The sequence below is a fragment of the Melozone crissalis genome, unplaced genomic scaffold (assembly GCF_028551555.1).
Source record: "Melozone crissalis strain CALT ecotype California unplaced genomic scaffold, PUWL_Pcris_2 ptg000132l_1, whole genome shotgun sequence".
In the NCBI taxonomy this organism is placed as follows: domain Eukaryota; kingdom Metazoa; phylum Chordata; class Aves; order Passeriformes; family Passerellidae; genus Melozone; species Melozone crissalis.
The window spans coordinates 1,897,374-1,909,880 of NW_026535905.1; the positions used below are offsets into that span (position 1 = coordinate 1,897,374).

The window sequence follows — 12,507 nt, forward strand, 5'->3', positions numbered from 1 at the left end:
AACCCACAAAAAATGATGTTATCCCACTCCAGTTACTGTGAGAGACACGGGAACAAGTCACTCCAAGATGCAATAATTCCAATTCCAGAGATCACAGGCGTCCCTTGGCGGAAAAGTCATCTGTAATCCACTGCCATGAGAAAAGAAATATCCTGATTTTGTTCTCACTAAGATGAGTGAAAAAGCTACCTGGAATAGCACCACAGGAGGATGAGAATTGAGCTGTTAGAGGAAAAAACATCCAGGGACACAATTATCTTTTTGTTTCACATTTGTACAGTACCTAGGGCAGATCCTGAATGCAATATCCTTGACTTTAACACACAGCTATGGCAGAGATGCTGCTCTGAAGGTGTCATTTCTCTCCTGAGGGTCCCCAGCACACAGCTCTGCAGGCAGAACAGAACCAGCCAGCACTCTGGACACAAAGCCCAAACACCAAAGGTGAAATGAGGTAAGAGAAGGTTGGGTGAGCTGCCTGGCTTCCTGCTGAAAAAGGTGAGAAGTGCTACAGGTTCTTCTCCTTCAGCAATGTTTTGGAAATAGAAACTGCCAGGACGGAACCAGTAACAACCAAATCAGAGACAGTGGAAGCAGCAAAGCACCAAAGAGACAAAGCAAAGGAAGCAAAGGCTTGCTTTTGTCTAAAGCCCTTTCTGTTAGCTGAGTCATATCAGACATAGCCCCTGTGGAGATCAGAAGTCATAAGAGCACAAGTCAACACTCACAGTGTGACTAAACCACACCACTTTCTTCATAATCCTTATCAGTTAATAAGATGTAATGAAAAAACAACTACACAGGCACAAGCAGAGGGGAAAAAAGCCCAACCAGGTGGCCATTCTACTTAAGCACAGCTATCTGTACTGATGGATCAACCAGTGATGCATAATGAGGTGGGGAAACTGGATTAAATAGATTAAATCTTTGCCCTGATCCTAATGTGAAGACCTCCTGTACACCAAGGAGTCAGGGATCCAACTCCCAGTTACTCTGGATGGTCTGTGCTGTGCTGCAGGGGGATCCTGGCTGTGGTGGGATGCACATTCCTCCTGGATGCAGGAGAAACTTGTTCGTCACCTGTCCATCTTTGTTTTCACCTAAGTGTAGCAACAAGCTCTCCTGTGAACACCCTTTTCATCTGGCAGTAGGAGAGAGGAATGGAAATGTCTTTAGAAATAAAAAGAAAAGGCTCTGAGAGTTGAAAAGATCAAAGTGTAAGGGAACATTTGCACAGACAGATCTGCATGGTGTGCTGCGTCAGGCTGGAGGGCTCCTCCATGTCAGACAGCTCAGGGTTTCTGGGATCTGATGGAATGTAAGATTATTTATACTCTCCTCTTTTTTATGCAATGCTACCTCTAGCAAATTGTGTTTTAAGCAATAGTCTAAAGAGTCCAAGTTTCTCACTGAGATCATAACAAACCAGCACTTCTGGGTACTATTCTTAAAGGATGGATGTACACTCAGCAGTGGAAAGAAAAGTGGTGACCAAGCTTGGCTTGCTGTAGGTTTCCTTGCAAAATTCTTACTTATTACTATGACTATTAAATAATTAATATTTGCACTGCATATTCATTATTTTCTACTGAAAATGCAGCATAACAAATAACTGGTACTGCCCTGTGCACAGCTGAGTCCATGCTGTGACATGTTACTCAGATAACACTGAAGAGAACAGGCAGGTCTGTGTGCTCAGCTAATTAATTACCTGACTGGTCAACTGCTCCAGGTCCTGCCCCTAGCAGAGTTTCACCCAGCCCATGTGTCTTAAATGAAATCATCTGTGTAGATGTGCATGTGCTCAGACAAGTTAAACTCCCATCTCTGTGTAGATGTTCTTTGTTCTTGAGGATTAGCTGGGTTACACGATGATGTGGGGTTTTTCAAAGTGGAAATTACTCTAGTAGAGAAGAAAGAAAAGCTGCCTTAGACAATACATGCTACAGCTCACATTGCTGGCAGAGATATCTGCACGGTTATACTGTTCAGATTAAATCTTTTAAATATTTAACACACTTTCCCAGAATGAAGTGCAAGCCAAATAATGGCTAGCTGCAGCTGAATCCAGACGTCAGACCTCCAGGGGCTAAATTCAACTCCAGAGCCCCCTAAAATCTTCACATCTGACACTCAATGTCTTACTGATGCAGAGACATAACTAAGATGAAGGTGAGCTTTCCTTCTGATATTTCATCTTATGGCAAAAGAGACCTTGGAAATGCTTTTCTGGAAACATGCTGATGGTGCAACATCATGGCACGTTTCTTTCAGACAAAGAAAGTGACAGGCCCTCGTAGACGCTCTAAAATAACTTAAGAGCACAACAGATATCAGGAGAGGCACCTGTATGTGTATGATGGAGGAAACTGGCAAATGATTCACCTGATGCCATTTATCAGCCTTCCCCAGCCACATTTCCAGAGGGAGATCAGCCATCCTGCTGCCCCACCTTAAGACTGTAATCGCCCTCCTCCAGGAATTTTCCAAATTACATCCAAAACGCCTTTTTCTCTCTAAACCTCTCCTTAGACGGGGCAGATAAACATACACCTCGGGCTTGCTCCGCTTCCCCCTGTAGCCTGGGAAGAATTTCCAGGGAATTTTTACATCTATTCCCACCTAGAGCAGTTTCAGCCATGGAAAAGCTGCAGGAGGAACGCAAAGAGCCTCACGCTTCTTCTCCCGGACTAACAGGTTAAAGGGAGAGCGAGATCGCCTTTTGAGGGGATGGGCGGCCAGTTGCAAAGAGGAAAGGAATATTTGATATTTATTTCGCGAAACACACAGAAGAAAGCGGCGGCGGCGGCTGGGAGACCCCGCGGCCGCCTCTCCCACGCCCCCTCGCGAACCCCCAGCCCGGTAACAAAGCACCGAGACAAATCCGTGTCCATTCGCCCACCCGTGGATGCTCCATTGCCCCTCCAGACCTTGAGCCCGTAACAAAGCACCGAGACAAATCCGTGTCCATTCGCCCACCCGTGGATGCTCCATTGCCCCTCGGGAACCCGCGAGCCCGGTAACAAAGCACCGAGACAGATCGGTGTCCATTCTCCCACCCGTGGATGCTCCATTGCCCCTCGGAACCCCCGAGCCCGGTAACAAATCCGTGTCGATTTTCCCACCCGTGGATGCTCCATTGCCCCTCCGGCCGATGTCACCCGCTCTCTCTCTCCGCTGTCACCTTGCGCTGCACAGCGCGGCGCCGCTTTACCCTCCACCCCTCCCGGTGATTTTCTCATGCTGGAAAATCCCACCTGACCCACCTACCTCCTGCCTCACCCTCCGGGCAGCCAAGCGCCCCGGCCCCGACAACACCCCGCTAAATTTAGCCCAGCACCCAGGCAGGGCCGGCGGGACGGGCGCCGCGCACACACACGCGGGGACACAGCACGCCGCAGGTGCCGAGCGCAGCTACTCACACCACGAGCCGGGAGATGATCCATGAGACCATGGCGCTGCCGTGTGCCGCAGGGCCGGCTCTCCCGGCGCCCAGGGCCCGCCCGCCGTGCTCGCCCGCTGCCGGCCGCCGCCCGAGTGCGCGGGGCGGGCGGCTCGGCCATCCGGCCCCGCAGCCTCAGCGCAGCCTCACTGGCGGCGCCGCCCGCAGCCAACGCGCAGCCCGGCCCGGCCGCCCACTCTGGGCAGGGCCCGCAGCCGCCCCCCGCGGGAGGAGGAGCAGGAGGAGCCCCCCAAGCTGCCCGGATTCCCCAGAGGGAGCTCTGGCGTGCGGAAGGGGTCCCCGCCCCAGCCGCTTCTGGAGCGCCGCGGCCGAGCAGGACACCAAGGAAACCCAAGGGACTGTTCACATCAAAGGAATGGCAGAGCTAAGGCTCGGGGTCCATAGAAAGAGAGGGGTTTCCCCGGTTCTCCCCACGCCCCAAAGTGTCCAGGCACAAGGGTGCTGGCCGCAGGATCCAGGTAAATTCCCATCAAGCAGGAATCGCTCCTCAACATCACTTGTCATTAGCAGATCTCACGGATCTCTCAAAGTCCAATTTCCACGAGGAACAGCTGCCCACACACAAAACAACATATGTTGGTTTGACCTGCAGGTTGGTCTCTAAGTGTCCTTTAGGTTCTATTCCTTTCTTTCACTGACACATGGGAAATGTGGTTAGATTGCCCAAAATCATCTCCCCTGCTTTGGTGTTCCCCTTCTACTGGAAACACACAAGCCCATGGCAATTAATGATGAGGTTTTGTCTTGTAGTAATCCTGAGATCTCAAGCTTGCCACCAGAGCTGCCCCAAGCTTTACTTGGAGGTTGCTCTATGGAGCAGCTGGCCTGCTTGTGGCATTAGGCCCAGGGCTGTGGAGCAGCTGGCCTGTTTGTGACACTAGGTCCAGGGCTCTGGCCACCCCTGTCCCTGGGTGCAGGATCCTCACCTCCACACCACAGTGCTCTTTCTGAAGACTGGGCAGCTGCAGCAAAGTGACCCCATCATTGTGAGACAGCAGGGCTGAAAGATGCTGAAAATCTCTCATGTACTGCAAGTAACCTGGGAAGAACTCCTGCAAGGAGAGACTAAACATTTCAAACCAGAGGCAGCAGCTCTAGGAGCTGATCACAGACTTCCCCAGTCCCAGGTCACCACAGACATCCTCACAGCCCTGTCCACAGTATCCAGAACAGTTTGGTTGAAAGAGAACTTAAAAGTCATCTCATTCCAACTCCCTGCCAGGGGCAAGAACACCTCCCACTATACCAGGTTGCTCAGAGCCCCATCCAACCTGACCTTACAGCTCACCTTTCCTCTGCTTAGATGAAAATTTCTCCATAATAGAATCACCTTTTTGTTGTCATTTTATTGCAAAGTTCCCATATCTTCTCGGTGATTTCTCATGAGAAGCTCCTCACAGCACAACCAACAAAACTCCAACTCCCCTCACCCAACTAACCCACTCTTTTATAGCACTCATCCCCATTGGACACAGCTGTGGCCTGTTAAGGGCAGGCCTGTTCCTAATCTTTGGTGATTAGCACAGCTGCAACTCCTCAGGTGTGAGATCACCTTCTGCACTATCTTTATTTTCTTACATTCTATCCCACCACACCTTTTCTCATGTTGGCTCTCTGGATCTGCTCCCCAGAAAACCAATACGCCGAGGGACAGACAGACAGACCAACAACTCACAGCCTCCAGGTAAAGCTGCAGGCACAGAGACACGTAACTAAAGTTATTAGAGCTCAGCACCCCTAGCAATTAAATTCGGGGGAGGCGAGCGCTGCGCTGGCCGCAGTGGGTCGGTGCCTCCAGCAGGGGGAACTTGCAGCCCGCGCTGTGACCGGGACCCGGCACCCCCGCAATCCTGGGGTACAGCGGGGCTGCGAGCCGCAGCCGCAGGTATGGGGACACCGCACACTCCTTCCCCAGGGACTCCAAGGGTCCAGAGTGGCAGCATCGCTCCAGCCAGCACGGACAGGCACCGCAAAGGCAGCGCTGCGCGGTGCGCTGCAGTAAGCGAGTGTAAATCAGCCGTCCTCTGCAGGCGTGCTTGCTCTCGGTGAGAACTGCCTTCTCTCCAAAAGAAGCCATTAGGTCATCCAGCCCAAATTCTTAAAGCGGTGAATCATCCTGTGGCGGTCTTGCTTGTATATCGTAGCCAAATAAGTACTTGGAGATCTGTTATCCGAGATTTTTCCTGTGTCAGGATTATTTGGTGCGAGCTTTTAGACTGCACGTTGGCAGACGATTCACAACATTGTTACAATTAATGATGGGATATTATCAAGTACAAGGCACAGATCTCTCTGCAAGAATATTTGTGTTATCACCAAAGTACATAAAACTTGCCACTCAGTACTTGCTGCATGTTTCCTGGACCGACGAGAGAAGATATTGGATCATAAACTCAGATAACACAGAGGGCAACACCCAAAGCTGCAGCAAAACATTTTAGTGCTCAAATCACAACTCAGCCTCGTGTCCCCTTGATTCCCTCCAACGTTGAGCTAAGAGCAATTTCAGAGAGCAACTCAGTGAGGAGGGTATTTGGGGGATCACTCCTTCTAATAAGTACATCCAGCCCTTTTACACAGCACAATTTATGGTTAAATTTCATGCATATTCATTACATTCCTTGGGATAGGAGTGCTTATACAAATTACTTCTCAGAAATCACTAACAGCCTTAGCGTATGTAACACACAAGTGCAGTGTACTCTGGTAGGAAGGCTCCAAGTGAGTCTTCCTCGGGGATCGTTCCGATGAAGGCTGGCAGTCTTCCTCACTCTGCCCTTTTCACCTTCCTTTCTGAAGCATGCACAGTCCTTCACTGGCCGGCCCAGCGTTTTCTGCTGACAATAGGTTTCGTTTGTCTTATCTTGCCAAGGTGCATTCTGCTTCTCTTATCTTGACAGGGCTAAGGCGAATCCTGCTTCTTAGGCTTGTGGTTAGTATTTGTTGACTCCTAATTGTTAACTCATGTAAGTGTGAGTAACCAACTTCTTTCACTCTTGCCTCCTCCAGCTCACCATGTTCCCTGCAGCTCCTGTCAGTTACCACTGCTCTTTTCTGGGCAGCAAACCTCAAAAATGTTAGAAGATTTTATTTTTTGTTCTGGCTGGCAGCAATCTCTGAGAGGGGTAAGCAGGACATGGACCCTTGTTGTGCTGCTGCTTTGTACACAACTGGCACGACCATTACCCGATGACTGATCTTAAGCCTCAAATGTACACAGATAGTTAACAAGGCAGTCCGGTGACTGCAAACCTAAGGAAATGCAGGGAGCTTTACTGAAACAGCTGTTTGGTAAACAGAGGGTGAGGGAAAGACATTCAGCTCCACTGAGCCAGCAGTGGAAGGGTGACAATGCCCCCTACCTACTCCTCATGGGCTGTGTCTCAGGACAAGTCACACTCTTGCGAACCCGAAAAGAAAGGCTTACAAAGGCATTGGAAAGGAGATAGGATCAAATGAAACGCAATTTAAAAAAAAAAAAAAAACAAAAAATATCCTAGAAAATCGGGAGAGTTAGTGAATTCGAAAAATGGTCTGTGAGGAAATGCGCTGCAGTGCAAAGGACCAAAACATGCCAAAACTAAGCTGACAGATGTTGCAAAAGCAGAGGGAAAAGTCACGGAGGAAGACACAACTTGGAGGGGAAGATATGAGGGACATGGCATGGAGACTTAAAAAAAAAAAAAGAAAAAGACAAAAATCTTCCCCAAAGTGAAAGCCATCAAAAGGCATGGCATGCCATCAAGTGAAGAGCTCTGTGCCTATGAGCTCTGCATGTGGCATCCCAAGCATCCTGGAAAGAGGCTTTGCTTGAAGAAAGTCGTCCCTTTGCTGTAAAACCACCCCATCCAGTCTATAAAAAATGAAACCAAACTGAACAAACAAAAATACTCCCAAAAAACAGAAGAGTTAAAGTGTAGGAGCAGATATAAATTAATTTATACAGCCAGCTCAGCAGGAATGCCATCCAATGCTCATGGAACATTTTGGAACTGCTTTAGCAGTAGAAGGTTTGGCAGTGGAAAATCCTGTCCAGATTGCACCATTAGATGGTCTGATTTCTTCTTCCCAAATTATAAAACAAATCAGCTTTGTTACTGAAGGCAGAGCCACCACCCTTGCTGTAAATACTATGGAGTCTTCCCCCAGCAACTACTTTTTCCAAGAAGTTCACAGCCACGGAAAAGTCAGACCCCCCAAGAGCTCTGCTATAATCAGTCATTCCTCTCAGGGAAAGGGGATCTCTGCCTCACAGCTGAACAACAACTGCCAAGCTTCTCAGAACAAAAGCGTCACTGACATACATGCACGGGGCTCTGCTACCAAACCCAGAAAAGGTCAGCAAGCAGCAAGTGCACACAACTCCTGCGTCCTCCAATGAATCAAACCTACACCAGAGGCATTTGAGAACAGCTGAAGTGCAGGCAACCCAGCCAAGAAACGGAGCCAGGAATAGAGAAACATATCAGACAGAAAATCTGTGAGAGTCGGGTGCTGCAGTTCACGTGGCAAAACCAAAAATTAAAATAAGAAATAAATAAACTACACATAACCATAGTGCACACATGTATCATGCGGTGTTGTTACAGCACCTAAAAAGTATCAGGAGAAGAAAGATAGTTTCATCAGGAATAAATAGTCTGCATCCCATCAAGGAATGCACACACACACACAGAGAGATAAATATATTCAGCCTCTTGAAAGGCTGAATATTTGGTGTTATAATTATAAACATAAATATTTGGTGTTCCACTCACTGGAATAGAATGGGTGATTCCTTGCATTTATCTCCTGATTTCTACTTGAGAAGCAAAGCAAAATAAATGAAGACCTAATGAGGTGACACGGACAATTAGAACAAAAATCCAAGAAGAATGCAGCTCCTGAACACAGTAATGAAAAATGCCCCTTTCTGAAATGACAGCTTTACTAACAAATATGGAGTAGACAGGAAAAGGTTAATTCTACCCATGGGGGAGAATTGTTACAGCATGGGGAGACACTCAGCATTTCCTGGCTGCTATTTTCATCTTTATTATTGAATTAACTGCTTCAGAGCTATGGCCATTAGCAAGGAGAGATTAAGAAATGCCTATTTTGTCTCAAAAGTGGGGGTGTGGTCTGGCATTTGCACTGGGAATTGCAATTTCTGAGAAACACTCCTGATTTCAGTGACTCACTACCAGAGCTTGGGGAAAACTTGGAGACCAGCGTGTCTGAGTGTATCATTTGGCTTTAGGTAAACAAAATAAGAGGGCTTAGCCCCAGTTATCCAAATATAAACAAATATAAAACTCTGCAGCACAGACCTCAGCCACTGATACTCAGTATCTGAGATATTGAGCTCTGAATACCTCAGGTTGTACATCAAAAGTGTCTTCTGAGAAGTCTGTTCTTTACTTTCCTTTTCTGTAGCTTTGTCCTGCTACATGTAACTCACATGCTACAAGATGCTTCCTCTGCCTTGGAATAAATCCATGTGTTTTATATTAACTCATTAGTGGCTCTGAGGTATCTGCAGACCCTCCAGCTCCGTGAGAAATCATCCTAGCTCAGCATGTTTTCCATTATACTGATCAGAACCTAGAATCATAGAATATCCTGAGATAAAAGGGACACATAAGGAACCAAGAAAATGCTTGATTTACAGCATTTTATAAATTGATGAAAGAGTATTTTAGATTGGGAATTACTTTTTCAAGCTTAAAAGCCAATAAAGACATTCATAAATTACCACTGTTATTACACTACTTCTGACACTCAGGTTAGATTCCTTGCTCCTTGTTAGCTGCTATTTGTTACTGTTTACATCCTAAACACCCTGCTATGGACAGTGAACAACTGAAATGTAAAAAGAATGCAAACAGTTCAATAAACCCCTCTCCCCACACACATATAAGCAAAAAAACCACCCCAAACAACAACAACAACAACACAAACTACCCCCAAAACCCTTCAATTGTGACTTTGAATAGTAAGGCATTCTGTCAAAACTTGAAACCAGTGTGAAACCAAGCCTATCTTAGCTTTAAAACAGGACATTTAATGGCCATGGCAAGCTTCTGGGGATGATACACACTGAGTCAAAACTAGAGAAGGTTTCTCTTCAAATTTGCTCTGGGCCCTTGTTATCAGCTACCTCAGGAAGGAGATACTGAGATGTGCAGAGCTTTGGTTGGATCCAGTGGGTCAGCCCTCACATTCCTGCTCTGGAAGGATGGATTATTCTGAATTTTATTACTGTGCAGTGTTTAACAATGGTAACAATAGTGAATGTGCTGAAGGATGACTTGACCATGTTCTTGACCTTAAAGGAGGCAGGCAATGAAGTGCCAGTGTGAACATGAGGTTTGCTCAAGAGAGATATTGAGAGAAATACGGTCAGTGCACGGCCTTGAGGCTTCACTGGGCCGCCAATGGGTGCAAACAGGAGTGCAAATGATAACAAGGGGCTGTAAATAACAAAAGGGGCCCCTCTGATGAGCAAAGAGAGGTTTCCTTCAAGGAAACAGGAGGAATGTGCAGGAGGCTGTCCATAGCCCTAATCATGTCAGGAGAATGCTGCAGATGGGTCTTTGCAGTTTCTAGAGAATGTCTTCACAGACTGGTGTAATAAAAGAGCTGAAGGCAGCAAGAGAGGAAAGCAAAGTGGGCTTCTCACCACCCCTTGCTGAACTACCTTTAACCAATTAATTTGGTATCCCAAGCACTGCTCTGTTTAGCAGCATCCTGCACATAGATGAAACCCCCCAAGCAATTACTAGGCTAATATGGCAGCATAAAAACCTGTTTTAACAACTGTATAAATACTACTTCGTGGTAAGTTTTACCAGAGGGCTGCTATTGACCTTCTGGATCGGTTTAAATCCCAGCACAATCCAGGACATGGTTTCAATTCTGTGTGGAGCCCTGAGGGAGGCAGATGGGAACGAGCTGCCCTGGCACAGCTGGCAAAGCTCCTTCCCATGGGAGCTGCTCAAGGCACTGGCAGGCGAGCAGCAACCTCACTGCGAGTGCTCTCCTCTCTCCAGGGCCTTTCTCAGACTTCTGCCAGGATTCTTCTCTTCCTCCCATGCACCAGAACACACCTGCATCCCCCATGTGTGCCCTGCTCTGCTCCTGTCAAGGTGTGGAAATCACTCACTGCCTCTTAACTGTTTTGTCCTCAGTTATAAATGCAAAGAGAAATAATCTCTTACACTGTAAGACTCTCACACGCTGTATATTCATGAACATGAAATTCCACCACACCAAGCTACTTTCAGTTTTATTCCATTCTGGAAAAAGTAAAAAGGATGATAGGGAAAAGAGGCCTCTTTTCATGGACAAGTTATATAACTGAATTTTTTCTCTGCAGTCAGGATACATGAAAAACTTGCAGCATCATCCTGCTTCTCTCTCTCTCTCTCTCATTATGTGGCAGTAGGAAGAAGAATTAATTGTCATCCCTGGGACAAAAAGGGCTACGTTCCAAAATGGAAACAGAAAAAAATCCCAGGATCCAAACCAAACAATTAGAGGCTTAAAAAACAAAACAAAAAAAAGTAGACAAAGAAAAACTTCATCCATTGTGATAAGAGTTTTCAAGTTACCTTCTACAGGCTATTTATAGAGCCCCCCCATCCCTATAAACTTTACTCCCCTCTAAAGCCCCACAATATCTCACTTTAATGCCACCAGATAATGGTTCCTTGGCTTGGTACCTGCCTACAGCTCACAGAGGTCAAAGTGAGAGCTGTGGGCAATGCAAACAGAGAGCTCCCAACACTTCATATGGCCACTGAAAGGATTCTAACACGTTTCTGAACCATGCATGCCTGACTGAGGAAAGCAATAGTAGTTTTTCCCCACAATTAGTGATCCACTACATCTGCTTAGCACAAAATTTGAAAAGGCTACACCTGAAATTGAAATTTAGACTCCTAGCAGTCTAGACTTCAATATCACAATGTACTCTAACAAAGAGAAAAAAACATAACAGAAAACTGTTAAAAAATCAGCATCTTCATAATAATTTTAAAATAGCATTTGTGCTCAACCTCCATTTTCCATAGCAATCTCCAGCCAGAAAACTGCAAGTCCCAACCTCTCAAAGTGCTGAACAAAGCATTTACAAATACATGTTCTCCCTCCATACTCCAGTAAGAGGCTCATAATTGCAATGCATGCAGGAGATGCAGTGATTTCTGTGCTCTCCTCTCCCTCAGACACCAGCCCAGCCATCCTCTGTTGAGAATACTTTCCAGATCTCTAAGAGCCCAGAGATTCCCCAAGTGCCACTGAAATGAAATGGCCAAACAGAGCCAGTGACCAAGAGCAGTGAAGGTGCATCTCCATCCCAAGGGAAGTGTGCCAGCACATCACACAGTGCTCCCAGAGCTACCCTGACACCACCCAGGGTGCTGCTGATGAAGGTGTTGCTGCAGTAACACAGACACGGGACTGTCCTCAGGAGCCCTGGGGATGATTTTCAACTCATGCCAAGCTCCATGCTGCTGAGCTACACCTGGCTTTGTACAACAACTGAGTTCCAGGTAACCCACTGAGGCCATTGTGTCCAAATTTCAGCTCAAAGCAGGGCCACCTTTGAGCCTGCATGACACTGGGGAGGACCTCATCTCCAATAATATTTTATGAAGTAGTCTAGACATGAATTTGTGACCTGTAGCAGAAAGTGTGACCTGTAACACACCTGTTACAGTGCAGTGAAAAATGAGACAGTTTTACCCTTTCAACAGCTTTGTAAAACTGGTGTGGTGGGCAGAGATCTGAAGCTGTCTCTGCACTGGTGCCAGCAGCACAGCAGCTATCAGAGCAACAGGTTGTCTTACAACCTCTCAGGTCAAGATGTTGCTCTTTTGGGTGGAAAACTGGTTCTGCAAAAGTCAAGTGCATTCCTTCTATTTCCTATAGGCAAGAGGATTTCAAACCTTGGCTTTGGGTATATTGAACACACATGGTGGGCAGCTGCAGCCACTACTTAAGAGTTAATCCCTGTAATATCCTTTGTTAATCTAACTGCAATGATCAAGTAGCCTGGAACA

The 12,507-nt window shown here is 46.9% G+C and overlaps 1 protein-coding gene across 1 annotated transcript in view; it reads right to left on the minus strand.

Annotated features, from left to right (window-relative positions):
- Positions 1-3,484, minus strand: part of REEP1 (receptor accessory protein 1) — a 67,275-nt gene extending 63,791 nt beyond the window's left edge. Inside the window, exon 1 of the mRNA XM_054293216.1 lies at positions 3,423-3,484. Within this exon, the coding sequence (XP_054149191.1) occupies positions 3,423-3,454 (32 nt within the window). The 5' untranslated portion in view covers positions 3,455-3,484. The remainder of the gene's footprint in view (positions 1-3,422) is intronic.
- Positions 3,485-12,507: the final 9,023 nt, after the last annotated feature.